At 42.3% G+C, this 20,730-nt stretch overlaps 1 protein-coding gene across 2 annotated transcripts; it reads right to left on the reverse strand.

Annotated features, from left to right (window-relative positions):
• Positions 1–476: 476 nt before the first annotated feature.
• On the reverse strand, positions 477–14,257 carry LOC118571575 (zinc finger protein 260-like). 2 transcript variants are annotated; one of them, XM_036170637.1, is made up of 4 exons: positions 14,136–14,257; positions 3,609–3,735; positions 3,347–3,407; positions 477–2,799 (listed from the first exon to the last, which is right to left on the reverse strand). In XM_036170637.1, the coding sequence occupies exons 1-4, from the start codon at positions 14,136–14,138 to the stop codon at positions 774–776; spliced, it is 2,217 nt and encodes a 738-aa protein (XP_036026530.1). In that variant the 5' UTR covers positions 14,139–14,257; the 3' UTR covers positions 477–773. The 2 variants fall into 2 exon arrangements, with proteins under 2 accessions (XP_036026530.1, XP_036026531.1); XM_036170638.1 differs by lacking the exon at positions 3,609–3,735 and having other exon boundaries at positions 14,136–14,204.
• Positions 14,258–20,730: the final 6,473 nt, after the last annotated feature.

Raw genomic sequence — 20,730 nt, forward strand, 5'->3', positions numbered from 1 at the left:
CACTCACAAAGATAAGAATAAATTAAATATTAAAAGAAAAACAAAGGGATGAGACATGGTTTAGCAGTTTAGTACCTGGCATGGACTGCACGGTGACCATTGCTGCTTGACAAAGTTCCAGCATTTCAACACTGCAGATCTTAATTCTCCAGCAACTTTTTACTTTCAATTTTAATAATGCTCATGAATATGGTATGAAGTTTCCTTATACCTTTTTCTGTGGGAAATGTTTTGCAGGCTACAGTGGAGGAGGGGATGTATACAATGGCATTCTTTTTAAGCAAAATTCATGAAAAAATCCCCACCACCATGGAATTATATAGTCTGATTACTATGACTACTTCCATACAAGAATCCCCATAGTATCCCACTGATTACACCAAGTTTAGAGAACTTAAAGATGTACTAAGTGGATACATCTCCTCCCAAGAATGAAATCACACTATGAAAGGAAACAATGGGCTCACATCCAGAAAGGCATTTAGATACTTGCTGAATTTATTGCTTTTTGCCCCAAGAATAATGCTGTGATGAGGTTGATGGCCATTTTCATCATGGAATCATTAAGTCTTCTTTCAAACTTGCTTGAGTTGAAACTAATGTTCAGTTATAGAGTATAAAAGGTATAGTACTTTTTAAATAAAACAGCAGCTATCCTGATTCACCCTCAAATCATAGCAGTCTCCTTCCTTTGCTGATGCCCAATATCCTCTTTGGGACCTTAAAACCTATGGAGCTGGACTCCAGCAAACACCTCTTGTAGAAAATAAAGTTCAGCTTCCAGCACCCACATGGCAGCTCACTTCTGAAATTACCACATTGATTAGATCCATATGGTACTGTCCAGTATGAATTTTGTCATGACTCAGAAGATTACTCTTTGTTGCAAAGGCTTTACCACATTGATTACATTCATAGGGTTTTTCTCCAGTATGAATTCTTTCATGACTAAAAAGATTACTCTTTGTTGCAAAGGCTTTACCACACTGATTACATTCATAGGGTTTCTCTCCAGTATGAAATCGTTCATGACTGAGAAGATACTTCTTCAGTGCAAAGGCTTTACCACATTGATTACATTCATAGGCTTTCTCTCCACTATGACTTCTTTCATGACTATGAAGACTACACTTCTGGGTAAAGGCTTTACCACACTGATTACATTCATAGGGTTTCTCTCCAGTGTGAATTCTTTCATGACTGCGAAGACTACTCTTCCCTGCAAAGGTTTTACCACATTCATTACATTCATAGGGTTTCTCTCCACTATGACTTCTTTCATGACTATGAAGACTACTCTTCTGTGTAAAGGCTTTTCCACATTGCTTACATTCATAGGGTTTCTCTCCAGTATGAATTCGTTGATGACTATGAAGACTACTCTTCTGTGTAAAGACTTTACCACACTGATTACATTCATAGGGTTTCTCTCCATTATGACTTCTTTCATGACTGAGAAGACTACTCTTCTGTGCAAAGGCTTTACCACACTGATTACATTCATAGGGTTTCTCTCCACTATGACTTCTTTCATGACTGAGAAGATAACTCTTCTGTGCAAATGCTTTACCACATTCATTACATTCATAGGGTTTCTCTCCATTGTGACTTCTTTCATGACAAAGAAGATGACTCTTCCTTGCAAAGGCTTTACCACACTCATTACATTCATAGGGTTTCTCTCCAGTATGAATTCTTTCATGACTGAGAAGATTACTCTTCCCTGCAAAGGCTTTACCACATTCATTACATTCATACGGTTTCTCTCCAGTATGAATTCTTTCATGACTGAGTAGCTTATATTTCTCTGCAAAGGCTTTCGCACATTCATTACATTTATAGGGTTTGTCTCCAGTATGAATTCTTTGATGAGAGAGAAGATTCTTCCTCCGTGCAAAGGCTTTACCACATTGGTTACATTCATAGGGTTTCTCTCCACTATGACTTCTTTCATGAGTATGAAGACTACTCTTCTGAGCAAAGGCTTTACCACACTGATTACATTCATAGGGTTTCTCTCCAGTGTGATGTCTTAGATGTGTGAGAAGATGACTGATACGTGTAAAGGCTTTGCCACATTGCTTACATTCATGGGGTTTCTCTTCACTATAACTTCTATTATGTATGTGAAGATAAGTGGGACATGCAAAGGCTTTATCACAATGCTGATAATCATACCTTTTCTGTCTAGTTTGTGTTTTATGTACTTGATGAAGACTGTGATATGCAAAGGTTTTATAACTTTGATTAGATTCATAGGATTTTCCTTCTAAATGAGTTCTTTGGTGTTTTAAAGAACAATCAGATCTAAAGGCTTTATCACATTGATTACATTCATAGAGAATCTCTTTATTATTGGCTGTTTGGTGTGTTTGAGGATGCCTGTAATGGCTAAAGCCTTTAGTAGATGACTCACATTTATTATTTTCTCTCCCTACATGAGCTTTTTCACATCTTTGAAGAGAACTTGAAGAACTCAGAGTTTGACCACACTCATTGCATTCATAACATTTTTTTATACTGTGAGTCACACTAGATGTGCACAGTGAACCAGTACAAAGAGATGAATTTCCATATTCCTGGTACTCATAGGGCTTTTCTCCAATGAGAGTTTGTTGATGTATTCCCAATGAAGTTGGAAAACCAATTAACTGTAAACTTGTATCACAGTCATCATGTCTTTTCATATTGGAAACTACTACATATCTTTTAATTTTTCTGACAGAGACAGAATTACAATTCTTCTTTCCATATCCCTTATGTTCACATGCCTTGTATCCAGAGCGACAGATGACATCCCTAGTAAAGGAAGAGAACAAAGGTTTTCACTTTGCATTCACATAGTTGAACATTTTGTGTGTCATACAGAAATGGAATAGGGATTTATGTTTCTACACCAAGACAACCTCCTGGTTGCTCATAAAATGCTCCTCTTACTAAACTACGCTAAGTCACTCTCTACAAGTATATGAGGAACAGTTGCTTTAATATAGAAGCTTTGCTTTTAAAAGGTTGTGGACATACACTAATCCCTCCATCAATGTGTATAGCTTATATGATAGTTGAAAGGCATGACAGTAAGTGGATGGACAATTCTACAACATGCCTCTCACATGGCTATGATTGAAACTGTGATATGTATTATGGCATTGTTTCCTTGTCTTGTTTTTAAAGGAATGCTTTGCAAATAGTGATCAGCTACCTGACATTGGAGTACATGATGTTGTGTAATACAATAATCATCACAAAACTATACTTATTTACACAATTGCTTTTCATTAAAAGTTCACGGTACATTAACATTTCTTCAGACATATGTATATATCAGCTTGCACTTGAAAGTTACCTTCCATTTCTTCTAGAGCTCTGACAATGTTCTTCAATATTATGGTCTTCCCATTTGTACCCTAAAATACAGTACCAGAAAATGTATGTGATACATTACTGAAAATTAAGCACATTGAAATTACTGTCATGAATCTTTGTATCATGCCTGATTTATTCACCAGATTCTTCCCTTTTCATATTCAAAATCACAGGAGAGCACCAATCTCCAAGAAAAGCTTGTCCTCTTAAGTTAAAAACTGACAGAAAGCTCACATTCTTACCTGTAGAAATGAGGTTCCAGTAGGTTTCCAGCATCACATCTTTATAGAGACTCTTTTGGGAAGAATCCAGCAAAGCCCACTCTTCATGAGTGAAGTTCACATGTACATCCTCATAGGTCACCACATCCTAAAATGTCCCATATATGTTCATAATTGAAATGGTGAGCCTGACTGAATTGCAAATGTACACTTACTGAGAATATATTCACATAATTTTGTGTGATCCAAACATTCTATGACATAGGCCAATAAATATCAAATGCAAGCACCAACTCATTTTAAAAGGAAACATCAAAAGAAAATGACCCTTCCATTTCATTGCCCAGAGTAGAATACGGCACAGCAGGAGAAATGTCTAGAAATATATACAGAGAGACAGGCAAATTGAGTAACATTAGCATATATTAGCAGAATTTTATCAAAATTATTAACTTCAAGAAAGGATAGACAATAAGCATGTGGTGGTGTACACCTCTAATCCCAAACCTTGGGAGGCAGAAACAGGTGAAACCCTGTGATTTCCAAGCCTGCCTGGTCTATGTAGAGATTGCCAGGAAAGCCAAAGGTACATAGTGAGACCCTGTCTCAAACTAAAAAACAGAAAGCACTCAGGCCGCATTCAAAATTCCTCCATAGAGTTAAACATATACTTCAGTTCTATACTTGTCTATTATAAGCTAGAGTGACCCCTATTGAACTGTAAGGCTAATAATTCCCAGGAAGGAAAGCATTTTTAAGAAGTTACTAACTGCCAGGCGGTGGTGGCGCACGCCTTTAATCCCAGTACTTGGGAGGCAGAGGCAGGTGGATCTCTGTGAGTTCGAGGCCAGCCTGGGCTACCAAGTGAGTCCCAGGAAAGGTGCAAAGCTACACAGGGAAACCCTGTCTCGAAAAACCAAAAAAAAAAAGTTACTAACTGACAGATCAATGAGTTGTCAAGAACATTAGTAAAGTAAATGCTGATCCTAAAACAGGAAAACAAACAACAAAAGGAAGGGAGTGTGTGAAGATGAGTCAACAGATAAGATCACCTGTTGTACTGAATTATAGTGGCACTCCTTTAATCCCAACACTCAGGAGGCAGAGGCAGGTGGATGTCTGTGAGTTCTAGGCCAGCCTAGTCTACAAAGCAAGTTCCTGGACAGCTAAGATTGTTACACAGAGAAACCCTGTCTCAGAAAAAATAATCAAACGTTGCTTTTTGAAGAGGTCCTAGATTAGTTCCCAGCACTCACAGGTGATTAGCAACTATTCTTAACTCCAGATCAAGAGAATCCAATGCTCTCCTCTGGCATCATTAAATGCCAGGAAGATAAGTGGTACACATCTGCTTATCTATCTATCTATCTATCTATCTATCTATCTATCTATCTACCTACCTATCTATCTATCTATGCAAAAATTTCAGACATTTTAAAACAATATAGAAATTTAAAAACATACACAAAGGTAGGGACAATACTGCACACCTGCAATTCAGTGGTTCAGGATATCACTATTAATTTCATGAACGTACACGTTCTTGCTCTGAAAAATTACAAACCTGCCAAAGTTCAAAAGTCATGATGTGGGTAAAGTTAAGCACAAGAGCAAATGCTTGGTATGTACAAAAACTTGACTTGATCTACTAAAAATATAAAAATAAAAATATCAGGAAAGAAACATGGATTAAAGCAATTGCTTTTCCTCCCTAATACATTGGTGATGATGGCCTGCCTACATGAGAAGGAACAGGGCTGCTCACTTTCAACAAAATAAGGGAATGTGGTGAGACTACATTCCTCCAGGAAGGCTCCTCCTACTAAGGATTTTGTAAGTCACCAATGAAGGCCCACACCAAAGACAAATACTCAAACTCAGCACACCACCTGGAAGATTTTTCATTCAACCCTTAACATTTTGACACAGGTCATGACAAGTTCACAGTCAAATCATGATGCAAAATGTATTTAGTCCGATTTCAAAGATCACCATATTATGTGATAGTCCCAATACTGTTTGAATGACCACAGATTCTTCTGACATGCAAGGCAATCTTTGATTATGACCTCATCATGTAATATCAAAACAAGAATCTTATCAACTCAACACATAGTGGCATAGAATATACATTTTCCCTTTCAAGGAATTAAGGAAAGATTGGACCAGGCCAAGTCTGAAACCACGCAGAGCAAACACAAAATCCTGCAGCTCTGTTTCAGGCACCTTGGGCTTCAGTTTCAAAAGGTTTATACGGCTCTTTCCCTCTGCAACTTCTCATACATCTCTCTCTTTGGCTACTTCCACTTCCTACATGCAGCTATTCATGGTATGTGTCTACAAGCTTGGGTATCTCAACATATTGTTATCTCAAAGTGAAACTGAGGCTTCATTTCATGGCTTCATGCAATAAAGTGTCACAGTCTCTTCACTGGGCCCTATGAGTTCTAGACCCAACACTAAGGCTGCAGGTTATTATTATATATAAGACATGGTGTACTTATAGCCCCAAGTGACTTTGACTACCATTTGTAATCTTGATAGCCCTTCACTTGATACTCCTGCCTCAATTTCCAAGTGCTAGGATTATAGAAACCATCTACCACTCTGGGATTTATGGCTGCAGATTTTAAAGTGGTAAGAAGAGCAGAGCTTCCTCATTTAGTGACACAAAGGAAATAATGGATACATGAAAGTTGATCATTCTTGGTAAAGGAAAATAAGGTGCAAAGGCCCTGAGGTGATAATGTGCTTGACAACCCAAAGCACTGAAGCATGGTAATCGCAGTATCAACAGAGAACCAGGAAAAACAGTGGACCTGGGAAGAGTTAATTTTACAAGGAACTTTACTGTCACGTTTTAGGTTTTGAGAATAAATAATTTGTATAGCAACATGACCTACTTTGTTGTTTAGATCTCTGGCACTTCACAGATGGTTCAGTGGTTAAAGAGCACTGCCAGCTTTTCAAGAACATCCAGGTTTGATTCCTTGCAAACCAATGGAGACTCAAGGATCAGTAACTCCAGTTCCAGACAATTTAATACCCTCTTCTGGCATTCTGAGACTGCAGATATTCACATGATACATGGAAATACATGTAGGAAATACACAATACCCATACCATCAAACAATAATTTAAAGGAAAATGAAATAAAGTAAAAGATCTGACTGCTGACTTAAAACATAAATGTTTGGAGAACTAGAGATGTGGGGGATGAGTAGAATCAGATCACTGAGGGCCAACACTTGATGCTCTTCCAAAGGGCCTGGTTTTATTTCCCAGTATGCACATGGTGGCTCAGGAGCACCTACCTGTAAATCCAGTTCAAGCTGATCAAACTCTTTTCTGGTCTACATAGCACCAGGAATACACTCTGTACACAGGCATATAAGCAGGAAAAACATTCATAGATAGCAAAATTATATTTCAAATCATATTAAAAAGAAAAAGACTAGAGGATCTGAGGATGTAACTCAGTTGAAAGCATACTTGCTTAGCATGCATGAATCTCTCGGTTCAATCCTGTTCTATACAGGGGACAAGGATAGTGTGGTTATTACAAAGAAAATGTTCCCCAAAGGAAGTGGCACTATTAGAAACTGTGGCATTGTTGAAGTGTGGAGGAAGTGTGTCACTGTGGAGGTGGGCTTTGGGATGTCATATATGCTCAAATTACTACCACGTATCTCAGACCACTTCCTGTTCTCTGCAAGATGTAGGACTCAGCTACTTTCCAGCACCATGTCAGCCTGCACACTGCCATGTCCCGCCATGATGATAATGGAATAAACCTCTGTCTTGTAAGTGAGCCACCCCAAGTAAATGATTTCCTTTATAAAAATTACCATGGCCATGGTGTCTTTTCACATTAAGAGAAACCTTAAGACAGATTGGGATGCCTGTCATCCCAACACTTGAGAGGTGGAGGAAGAAAGATCAGAGGTTCAAGGTCATTCATGGGTAAACAGGGAGATCTGGGGCAACCTGTGCAATGAGACCCTGCCTCAAGAAACAAAAACACAAAAAGATTCATACAAGAATATCCCAGGAGAAAGAAAAGCAAAGCACTTGGGATCCATGTCACAAAAGAGTAATGAAAGGCCACAAGTCTGGAATAGGTATCGATTCCTTCATAGTCAAACAAACTGTCATCTTGGACTTGGGAACTGAACTCTGTCTTCAGGAAACTCCATATGCATACTCACAGCTTAGCCATCTTTCCAGCCTCTGGAAACTGTTCAAGTACAACTACAATATAGCTTCAGTTTCTGAATGTTATTACCAACAGAACACATGTACATGTTTACCTTAGAGTAAGAATACTTACTGGATGTCCCAGCAATGGCTGTACCTAAAGGAATCAAGAATTTCCTTTCACAAGCAAGAGTCCATAGTATCAAATGAACAGTCCTTCCTTATCTTATTACACCCACCACATCCCTATATAATTATGTATGGCTCTGAAAAGAAAATATTGAGTATGAGGACAAAGACTGCAGCTTGCAGAACAGAGCTCTCACTAAATTAAGCCTTTAGTGAAAGGTCTTTGCCAGATAGGCATGGAGACTTGACACTTGTGATCTTACCTGATGGGAGAAGGAAACAAGAGAATCGGAAATTCAAGGCCAGTCTTAGCCTGGTGAGATCCTATCTCAAAAAAAAGTGTCTCTAAGTAACATATAAAGATCCCAAATGATTAAAATGAGCTCTAGGAGAAAGGGGGAAACTGTTTCAAGTAAAAGTACTTCATTTTCACTTTTACATTTTCTATTTAATAATATTCACTCACGCATTGAGTTATGTATCACTATTTAGACTAGGTTAGTCTTGAACATTCTGCATCTGCCTACAAAATATTAGGATGACAGGTGTGAGACTTCATGCTCAGCTAAATAAATGTACTGTTTAAATCAAAGTATAATACAGAGATAAAGGGAAACATCTTGAAAAAAATAAAAAAGAAAGTAAAAGTGATAGATTAGTTTTAAACTCTTTTAACTCTTGCCAGTGGAAAAATTAACCATGTATCAGGAATAACCACTTGGTCTTCTATTGTCCCAGGACAAATCTGTATTCATTTCTAAGTGATACATTGTAGAAATTGTACATAAATGTCACCTACATTCAGAGGTCCTAGTTTTGTCCCATGCAGGTTCCCCAACTGTCAGTCCAGAGTTCGTGAGCTCCCACTAGCTTGAGTCAACTGTCTCTGGTTTTCCCTATCATGATCTTGATGTCCCCTTGCTCCTATAATCTCTCCTCCCTCTCTTCAAACGAACTCCAGGAGCTTGGCCCAGTGCTTGGCTGTGGGTCTTAGCATCTGCTTCCATCAGTTACTGGATGCAGGTTCTATGATGACAATTAGGGTAATCACCAATATGATTACAGGAAAAGTTAGTTCAGGCACCCTCTCCACTATTGCTAGAAGACTATCTTAACTACCAGCTGAAGTGAGGCAAAAGGAGCCTGTTTCAGAGTAGCAATGCTGCCATCCTTCAGATTCCAACTAAAAAGACTAGGAGACAGGTTCAAGAGTTCCTAGGTGCAACTGGCTACCAGTATTTCGGGAAATGGCAAGGCCTCTATATAGCAGCACAAAGGGGACCCTGAGCCCCCAGTGTGGACTGAGACTGAACAAAAGCCATTTAAAGCTTTAAAAACAACTATGATTTCAGCTCCAGTCATAGAATTTCCAGATGTTTCAGAACTTTTTCATCTGTTTGTCCACAAAGCACAAAACAAAGGGTGTTTTAACTCAAACTTTGAAGCCATGGAAATGGCCCGTGATGTACCTGTCCAAATGCCTGGACCCTGTAGTTACAGGTTGGCCCATTTGTCTAACAGGAATCAAGGCTAATGCTAGTTTAATGAAAGAAAACAAACAAGTTAACTTTGTGTCAAGATCTTATACTCAGAGCATACCACGGCATGGTTGTGGCTACCCTCTTTCATGTTGACAAAGGTGCTCCTCCATGACTGTTAATATATGAAAGATGAAACCAGGTACATGGGAGCTGTAGCAGATGCATTAACTGAAAAAATTAGCAACCACACCAGGTACCTCAGCCCAGAAAGCAGAACTGATAGATCTGACCTAGGGTCTCATCTGGGAAAAAGGAAAGGCCTTCACCACACACACGTACAGTCACTATGTTTATACTGTCAGCCATATCCCCAGTATGATCTATAGAGAAAGAGAGCTTTTCATGATGTGGAAAAGGACTTTGAAAAAAAAATCTTGCTCATCCTAGAAGCTACTTGGCTTTCCCTACAAATTGCTATCTTCCACTGCTGGTCTTCTGACCTGGCTACCCACTAGACCAGTGGAGTCTCTTGATATGCTAGAACCCGGGGAGCCAAATGATATTCTGATGACATACCATGAATCCTTATTGCCTGAGACTCCATGGTAAAATAAAACTGACAGTTCAAACCACAGAATGATGGAGGATGCCAGAGGGAAGATTGATTCTCCCCAAAACAACTGACTGGACTGTTGGTAACTAACCTTCACCAGACTACGCATGTGGGGTTCACAAAACTTTCAGAGCAGAAGCAGACCAAGGTCTCATATACCTAGACTAGTGTACCCTAGCAATGGATGTCTCAGCCAGATGCCAGGTTTGTGCTCAAGTGAATCCAAAACAGAGAGACCTTACCCAGAAAAGCATCCAAATGACAGAGCAAGACCCTGAAGAATTATGGGAAAAAGACTTTAACAAGATCCACCCTGCCCAGGAAGGATAACAGTACTTGCTAGTTTTTATAGATGACCCCTTCCAAGTTGGTAAAATTATTCACCAACCAGACTAAAACAACTCAAGTAGTAGCTTAAAAACCTCCTGCAGTAACTGGTCCCACAATTTGGGCTCCCTCTAGCAATGGGGTCCAACAATAGCCAGTCTTTCATAGCCAAAAATCTATCTATTAATAGCCAAAGCTTTACACATAGATTGAAAATTTCATTGTGCATACAGACCTCAGAGTTCTGGCCAGGTAAAAACAATAAACAGGACATAAATTTAAAAAAAAAATTAACAAAACTCTCATTAGAGTCTACAAAGGAATGGATAGGCCTCCTTACCGTTCTTTGCTTTGGCCAGCTGCACACAACATAAGGAGGGATTTGCCCCCATATTGAGATTATGCTTGACAAACCTTCTTCAGTGCTCCTCAGGCTCAGAAACCAACAGTTCACAGAACAATTTAACCATTACTTTCTCAAGTCACTACAGGCACTCCAGTCCTCCATAGAGGCCATTCATTGGACTATCCTAGAGATGCAACTGACCTTGAAGTACACCACCAGTTTACCCTTGTTCAAGTCCAATGATACTGTCTGGGTCAAGCAAGTAGCCAAAGGAACTAACCTGGAAAGGACCATAAAAGATGATTCTCTCTGCTAACATGGCTGTGAAGAAAGCTGGCATTATACCATGGATCCACCACACCCAGGTCAAGAAAGTAGAAGCCACAGATGCTGCCACCTTCTCTGGACTATGAACCCATTAAAATTAGGTTTCCTTGATCCCCACACCATTCTTCTACCCACCCCTTTCCTTCGTGCTGAGTCTTACATTGGTTATGAATACAGGGTCATGCTCCAACCCCCAATGCCCTTAGGCCTGGACCTGAGAACTAACAAGGACAGATACAGGGAAGGTCACCTAATGTAAGTACAGACCTGCAATCCATATTCATTTTGACCTCTGCTCACTGATGCCTACTTTAAATGTCTGGTTGTATTAGAGAAAGGAAAATTGTTGGGGTTTATCTTTTGAGATATAAATACAGAGTTTATAATTCTATGCATACTTTTGTGTTGAGCTCCCCCATTGCCAGAAAAAAATGGGAGTTTCCATTACAAAAACTGAGTTTGTGAAACTAAGGCTTCCTGGAAATTTTCATTACAAAGAGTCTGGTCTATTGGAAATAGGAAATGTTTATAGAATTAGACTCTGTGCCACAGGAAGTGATCCTGAGGATGGACTAAATCATTCCCAGCCAGAAATAGACCAGGATTGCTGGTTATGTTTAAACACCTTGCCCCTGTCATACTACATAGGAATAAAAATTAACCAGATGTCAGCCCATTGACTGACAGAACTTGCTGTGACTAGGGGGCAGCCCAAATTAGTTTTCTGCTTTATGGGTTAATTCATCTGGATAACAATATTTCCAAGGCCCTGAGACTATTTGGAGGGCACATACCAATGGTTTGACTAAATGTGCCTCTTCTGAATCTTTCCAAACTAAGCGATAAGTTGTCAGGACCTGATGGTGTTAAAAGGTTCCATATCTGAATGGGCCCGAGTGTTAGTTACGTCTTGATACACAGGCCGGCAGGACAAAAGAAACACTTGCCTTACATTGGCCTATTGAAACCTCAAAGCCTGCCTACAGTGACACACCTATACAAACAAGACACATCTACTCCCACAAGGGCATATCTCCTAATTTATGCATTTACTTCCACTAATTGGGGCCAACCATTCAAAGATAGGAGCCTGAGGCTGTGAACAAATATAAAAGATGACAGGATACAACCTAAGAAGAAAGAGCACTAAAGGAAAAGAGTGAAAGATATTAAGGAAAACAGAGAGAGAGGAACACGGGACGTCAGAGAAAAAGAGACACAGAGAGAAACAAAAGGAAAACATATTTCTTCCAAATAGGGGGAGCCAACTCCTCGGGCTGGATTATAGGCTTCCTTAATATAACCTTCCCTTCCCCATCTAAGAAGAGATTAAATAATTCAAGGTCTCCAAACTTAGGTTTAAGTCCCTACCTTTTCTCTGAGTGCATGGCATTATCCCTTGTGTTCCTCCCTACCTTGTTCCCTTGCAGAATCTGGGAAACCTTGGATAAGGTCTGGTGGAAGCAATGAAGCAGGCAGTCTCCTGGTATGCCGAAGTGTGACTGTTGTAGATGATGCCATCTGGAATATGTATTCTAACTATGTAGATGTGCCACACAAGGCTACAAAAATTTTAAATTTTACTTACTTTTTTTTTTTTTTTTTTTTTTTTTTTTTTTTACAGACAGAATTTCTCTCTGTAGCTCTGGCTGCCCTGTAAGTCACTCTACATACCAGTCTGGACTCTGCCTCCCAAGTCCCTAGTTTAAAGCATGCACCACCACCACTGACCACTGATTTAATTATTTTAACAAATTAAACACAAAAGTCTTCAGTCCAGCAAACATGGAGAGTCACAAATCTGTCTGATTACAGCCCAGACCAGACTGGAACTGAGATAAAATGGGGCCAAGCAACATCTTGTGTCTGGAGACTAAGGAGAGAGTGAAAGACCTGGATGACAACTGGCTTCTACAGTTACAGTCAGTTGGTGAAACATATGGATGGGTTCAACTGTCTCTGGTTGGGGTCATGGAATCCTTTCCTCTGTTCCCTAGCTGCATGGGGCCTACCTGCTTAGGACACAGGGACCATCTCTTTCTCTATACATGCAAAGATAATTAAAGTGTCTTTTTAAGGAAAGGATGTCACAGTGCACATTTAACCTTGGAGAGGTGGGGATCCTACTGGGAGTTGTGCCTGATGGAGGATGGGCTTCCTTAGCAGGGAGCTGGACTAACCTTGAGTAGAAAGCAACCATGTGTCATTTATGCCAATATTATATTACGACAACATAGAGTTTGAGCCAAAGATACAGCAAAAGTCTAATAAAAAGTCTAACAATTCATGCTACACACAGAAATCACATGACAAAAGGTGATTGTGAATGAAAAATGATCAACACATGTGGAATAAACAGTACACATTGTGACACCATCTGACTTCTAACTTTGAATAAAGACTGTACTAAACTGGGCGGTGGTGGCAGCACACACCTTTAAACCCAGCACTTGGGATTTTGAGGAAGCCTGGTCTAAGAGTGAGGTCCAGGACAGCCAGGGCTACACAGAGAAACCCTATGTGGGGAAAAAAAGAAAAAAAAAAAAAAAAAAAAAAAAAAAGACTGTACTGTCTGGAAAAGAATAAAGAAATCAACAGACCATGAGAGCCAAGTTAGAAATAACACAATAGAGTCAAATGTGACATGAGGCCAGAAAACCCAGGAAGTGTGGCCTTACTGACTTCTGTGACTGGACCACCCTGGCATCTACATGCAAATGTGTTACTGACACAGACTTTACGCCCTGCACAGAATTGAATGCAGACGGATCTATACCTGAATGTTCAGTGCCAAGTGCAGAACTTCTGGAAGACACTCGAGAGACCAGGGCTCTGCGAGTTAACAAATGTGCTATCCCTGGCGACAGTAATGCCCTAGCCCCGAACAGTGACAAGCATGTTTCCACACAAAGGCTCACACGCCCCCATGCTCTCCTCAGGCGCAAACTGCAGCGATAAATCACTCGGAGGTCCCGCTTCTGCCTGGGAGCTGCAGGGACCTCAGGCGACCAAAGGGAATCACCGACACCGCGTCCGGACGCCATTTCCACAACCCCCGGGGGGGGGGGGGGACGCCACACCGGCTCCCGCGGCTCTTCGCCTTGTGTGGACAGCGGCCGCTCACTCACCATGGCGAATATGGAGCTGGCTTGCTCTCCTCACGGCTCCCAGCAGCCGTATCACAGCCCAGCGTACGGAATAGGAGACCCGCCCTCAGCGGTGGAGGCTCAGAGCCCGGAGCACGGTGGACCGGAAGTGCCCTCCCCATTCTGACATGCAGTCCATCTGGAGGTCCTGATTGGCTACTGAGGCCTGAGCGCTCTAAGCAGCTCCCTTAGGGATAGAGTGTTGTGAAGTGAGGGAGCCCAATGATTGGCAGCCCTGGCTTCCACCCCAGGCACAGAACTGACCCAGACTTGCAGATTGGTGTTGCTGCAGAACTCAGGGCTAGACTGCAAAGTCTTCCCTAAACTATTCCTGCACTCAGTAGGACTCTATTCTGGGGAATTAGTGAGGTTTGCTAAGAAACTGAGAAAGGACAAAGGAAACCCGTCACTTTCTGGGCTTATTTACTGAGGTGAGTTATGTAAAAAGAAAGTTTCATTTAAAAAACTATTCACTAATATGCACTCAAACTGTTATTCTGTAGGAAAGACCCATCAATGTAAATACAGGATTTAGAGAAGTAAACTCTATGGGATCAGAGTGAGCTTTTTACTTATATCTATGTTTATTAGAGAGCCTCAATATTCTGATGACTAAATTGTACATATTTTACTGTCCACTTGACATAGGAGTCTACAGATTTGTTTTTCTGCCAATTCTGCATCATTATTGAAAATAAGTTAAGCAAATTAAGAATACTTGTTCTTACATCATGCTCCTGTTGTTTCATGTTCTTTGTCAGGGTCTCACTCTGCATCCCTGGCTGGACAGGAACTCACTATGCAGACCAGACTATCCTAAAAAATCATAAAGATCAGTTGGCTCTGGTGTAGAGTGCTAAGATTAAAGGCCTGCACCATCATGCCTTGCTTCTATTAATTCTTCACATTTACTAATGAAATAAACAGAAGCTCCGTGTGACACACAATTGTACTATGAACTGAGTGAGGACACTGTTGCAGGGAGACCACTGTGAGAATGTGGCAAGTACGGGTTGTAAGTGAGACCCTGTCTCAAAAGAGCAAAAGCAAACATGTGCAGCCTCTGCCACCCCAGAATTTTTGGAGCCCTAAGTGTCAGTCTTTGTCCTGGAGTCCACTTGGATCCACCCTGGCCTCTGCCCCCAAGTCCACTGTCCACTTTTGGACACCCTGTCTGGGACCTGTGACGGTACTGAAGCAGCAGCCAGCAGCAGTGGCAATGGCATAAAGAATCCCTGTCCAGCTGCTTTACTGCTGTGCTCCACTGCTCTCTGGAGGAATTTCATCCTGTGTCCTGCCTGCAGGCCTTCCACCGAGGATTCTTTAAAGCCACACGAACACTTGACTGGCAGGTTCACTCTGACTCACTATATGATTTCTGCCTCAGCAATCTAGTTTCCCAGGGCTACTCATTTGTACCTAAACTTGGAAAAAAGCAGGTGGAGTCACATGCTAATGCTGATTATAAATGGCTGGAAGTTGGGGGCACAGAGGTCCTTGTGCTCATGGAGAAGCAGTAATAGAATCAGAAATGTTAATCACCCAGGGGTGTCTTGCTCAATGGAGGAGATACAAATCAAATAAGTTCATTTCATCCAGAAGGCCAAATGTGGATTTTGATAATGACCTAATAACCTTTTTTGCTATCTGTGGAGCAAACATCATCCACCTTTTGCTATAGAGGCAGATCTCACCAATATTCCCTAGAATAATTATCCCAGAGTCTTCCCTTTCTAGTCCATGTGGAAAGTTCCCAAAACAGCTTGACCACACAGCTGCCATGACATGCATAGGGTCCCAGACACAGCTTCTGTGACAGGCTTACTGGCAGGCAATACCCAGATCCAGCCCTAACCTGACACCACCCACGGATCCACCCAGGGATGGGGAATACCTGACATCTCAAATATTCCAACCATTACATAAGGTGGCCAGATGTCCCTGAATCTAGCACACACCTATTTTTGTTTCACAGATACCCCTAAACAAATGTCAGCCAATCAGGGTCCTGAACCCTGAATATGCTCTCACTTCAACCCCTGCTATGATAAAAATTCTAGCCTGCCTGGGCTCTCACCACTGCATGGGACAGATAGACCAAGCGCCGGAGCTTGAAAATAAAGGCTCTTTGCTTTTACATATGGGATTCGGTCTCCGTGGTGGTCTTTTGGGGGTCCCTGCGATCTGGGCATAACAGTCCACTAAGCATTTGAGGGGATATGTCACATGTACCCTATGGCCTGCTGACCTCTACGTTACATTGGTCAGAAATCACATTAGATTCTAGGCCTTTTTGCTATAGAACCCATCCTCATGGTCACATGTACTCTCTATGTACATCACATCTTAAGCTTTATTTTGTACCTGGAACTAGACTGATTGTTGCCTGGAAACTGAGAGAGCAAGACAAACTCCATTTTAAAGAAAAATTTCACTTCTAACAGTACTAGGATAGAAGCTGAACTAAGTTCCAGTAAAACTTTAAAATAGCCTTCAGAATAGCCCCTAGAGAAATAAATAACTAGCTAGGACCCTGGTCAAGGTGACCTCACCAGGGTGGGAAGGTTGCTGGCCAAGGAATAGTTATGATAAACAACATCTGCTGCACTCAAATGTCCTTGGACAATGTCTGCAGGTTCCAAACATCCTTTAATAGCTGTTGTTGATGGAAATTCCCCTGGACCCCAACCAGTAACCCAGTCTTGTAATGCAAAGACTTGTACCGCCCAGCTTGTGGATTTTCTGAGAGCTTAGGGCCATCTTCCTGCACCCACTGTGTTGAGTGTTGGACATGGACCAAGTCCGGGCTTGCTTGCTATTAATAAACCTCTTTGTGCTTGCATCTGATATCATCTCTGTGGTGGTCTTGTTTGGGGGTCTTGAGATGTGGTCATTACATTGTTGCATTGGCTGGGAACAGTGTGACCCCTAGACCCCAATCGAAGGGGTTCCTAACTGGCTGGTAATTTTCTGTGTCTCTGTCTGTTCTGATCTCTGTGCCACCTGTACTTTTATTTTCTGAGGCACACTTGATCTGTGGTATGGTCCAGTAATGGTCAGTGCCTGTGGCAGGCAGCCAGTGGACGCACTGGAAAGCCGGGATCACAGGGTCCTGAAAGATGTTCTGGACTCTAGAGTTGGGGATGTGGAAGCTCCCAATGTCTGTCTGATTGAGGACAGAGAGCCTTGAGTCTGGACAGTCTTTAGTGTGGTTGATCCTGGAAGGACACTCCCACCAGAGCACTTTGAGCTGTCATTGTTCTTGGAGCTGCGTTGGTTGTCTCGTTGGTTTTTTTTTTATGTGCCCTTGGTCTTGTGTGTTATTGGTGAAATAGGCCAATGCTGGGATGGCTATCCACTACAGTGTGTAGCAAGTTAATTGTTCTCATTGTAGACTTGACTGTGACAGGTACTATGGACAGTCCCCCTCCCATCTCCTAGACCTTTACTTAGCTCACTGGAAGGATGTACGAGACATCACTCATAATAGAGGGGTAGAAATTCACAAAATGAAGTTTGTCACCTTTTGTAGTGCAAAATGGCCCTCCTTCAATGTTAGCTGGCCTCCTGTGGGAACCTTTAATGCTGGCCCCATCAGAGCTGTGGAGAAGATCATGTTTTGACCATGTAATGGAATCCCTGACCAGACACTTTACATCGTTACCTGACGAGGCCTCATAGAAGACCCCCCTTCTTGGGTTAAAATTTTCCTTCCCCAACAGGCTAAGGTGCTGGCTACAGAGAAGATGCACCCACCGAGTGGGGGTCCTTCTGTTCTGATTTTTCAGGGTGGAAACACTGAGGAAGACATCTTCCCTCCCCCTCCTTACCAAACCCCAGCTCTTAGACCTGTGCCAGTGGCCCAGGAACAGCCTCCCATGGTTCTGGAAGACCCTGCTCCAGCGAAGGACGGACGAGGGGTACTTGAAGACAGAGAGGAGAAACTCCTGATCCAGGAGCAGTTGCCCTTCCCTTGAAAGCTGCGGGTCCCCCTGATAATGATAGGAATCAGCCTTTTAATTACTGGCCCTTTGCTACTAGTGACCCGAAGACCTGGAAGTCTCAGAATACCCCTTTTTCTGAGAATCCCCAGGACCTGATTAACCTTCTTGAGACTGCTCTTTTTACCCAACAGTCTACTTGGGATGATTTTCAGCAACGTTTACAAGTCCTATTCACTACAGAAGAGAGGAATTGAATCCAACTGGAGGCCCAGAAATGGATTCCAGGACCCAATGGAGAGCCCACAGTTAATACAGCTCTCATAGATGCTGCATTCCCTATAACCTGTCGTAAGTGGGATTATAATACAGAGCAAGGTAAAGGGTAGCTCCTAGCCTATCACTAGGCTCTATTGGCAGGTCTCAGAGCAGCCACACATTGGCCTGCAAATTTGAGCAAGGTCTATGATGTTAGGCAAGGCCAGGATGAAAGCCCAGCTGCATTTTTGAAGTGACTGCAGGAGGCTTTCAGAAAATACTCTCCATATGATCCAGAGTCACAAGAAAATGCAGCCACCTTGACTTTGGCTTTCGTTAATCAGGCAACTCCAGATATTAAAAGGAAACTAAAGAAGTCAGAGCACCTAGGAGAAAAAAAGCATTAGAGACTTAGTTACAGTGGCTGAGAAAGTTACAATGGAAGAGAAAGCGCTGAGGTAAAAGAGATAAGAAAAGAGAAGTGACAGAACCAGCATCTGGCTAGAGTCCTACTAGCCACGACTGCTGGTACTGACGAACACCAGAGAAGACTGTGGCAGCTGGCAGCCAGGGAAGAAGAAGAAAGGCCAAGAGGTAACAGAGGGCCCTGGCTGGGGAGGAATCAGTGTGCTTGTTGAAAGAAGAAAGGGCATTGGGCAAGAGATTGCCCTGAGAAGGTGACTAGGGGTGACACTAAAGTGCTTAGCCAGAAAGACATTAAGGGAGACAGGGTTCAGTTTCCCCCTCCCAAACCTAGGGTAACACTGAAAGGGGTTGATTTCATGTGGATACGGGAGCTCAGAATTCAGTGTTATTAAAGGCCAATGGACCCATGACAAACAAACAGACTTGGGTCCAAGGGGTCCAGTAGTCCCTATTCATGAACTACCCAAAGAACAGTGGACTTAGGAGTGGGTCGGGAAACCCACTTATTTCTGGTAATTCCAGAATGTCCACATCCCCTGTTAGGGCATGACTTCCTGACCAAAATGAAAGTTCAGATACATTTCTCTGAGGAAAGAGCTAAATTGCTCATGAGAATGGAAAACCTATTCATGTATTGATAACCAGTGATACAACTGAGGAATACAGATTACACCAAGTGGCTCCTGTACCTGACCTCTGACTGGAGGAGTGGCTCCAGGAGTGTCCATCAGCCTGGGCTGGGACCAGGGGAAAGGGGCTGGCAGTACATCACCCCACTGTCTATGTGGAAATGCAGCCAGAGTCAGACCCAGTAAAAGTCTGCCAGCACCCTATGCCATTAGAGGCCAAGAAGGACACCACTCCACACATAAGGCAACTGCTGGGTCTGGGAATTCTCCAGCCTGTGCAATTGGCCCAGAACACACCCCTGCTGCCTGTTATAAAACCTCAAACTATCCTCAGCTCCAAAAAAAAAAAAAAAAAGAAAAGAAAAGAAAGAAAGAAAAAAAGCCTCAAACTAATGACTATAGACCAGTCCAAGACCTGAGGGAAGGCAATAAAAGGGTGATTGACATCCACCTAACAGTCCCAAACAGTCCCAAACACTTATACTTTGCTCAGCTCCCTGCCTGCTGATCAACAATGGTACACAGTCCTTGACCTAAAGGATGCTTTTTTCAGCCTGAGTTTGGCTCCCAAAAGTCAGCAATATTTTACCTTTGAATGGCATGACCCAGAAGTTGGGGTCAGCAGTCAGCTGACACGGACTAGGCTGCCACAAGAATTTAAGAATTCTCCCACCATCTTTGATGAAGCCCTGCATGAGGATCTGGGTGAGTACTGCCTGCAGAACCCTGAAGTTAGTCTCTTACAGTATGTAGATGATCTGCTAATTGCAGCTGCCAACCAGGAGAGCTGCCTTAAAGGGACTAACCGACTATTCTGTGCCTTGGGGAATTTGGGACATTGAGCCTAAGAAGGCCCAGCTCTGTCAACAACAGATAACATGTTTGGGGTACATCCTGAAGGGAGAACAGCAGTGGCTTTCAGGCACATGAAAAGAAACAGTCCTTAAAATCCCAACCCCCGTGACTGCCAGGCAAGCACAGGAGTTCCTAGGCATGGTGGCCTTTTGTTGCTGTGAATCCCAGGCTTTGCTGAATTGGCTAAGCCTCTGTAGGAGGCAACTGCAGAGTGGCAAGACTTCTTGTGGGCTGAACAACATCAGCAAGGCTTTGACAAACTCAAGCAAAGCCTGCTGTCAGCACCAGCACTGGGACTGCCAGATGTAACTAAGCCCTTCCACTTATTTGTGGATGAGCACAAGGAGATTGCCAAGGGCATCCTAACTCAGACTCTGGGCCCTTGGAAGCAGCCTGTAGACTACCTGTCTAAGAAACTGGACCCAGTCACATCAGGATGGCCCCCATGCCTTCGAATAATACCAGCTG

Source organism: Onychomys torridus, chromosome 21 (assembly GCF_903995425.1).
Source record: "Onychomys torridus chromosome 21, mOncTor1.1, whole genome shotgun sequence".
Lineage (NCBI taxonomy): Eukaryota > Metazoa > Chordata > Mammalia > Rodentia > Cricetidae > Onychomys > Onychomys torridus.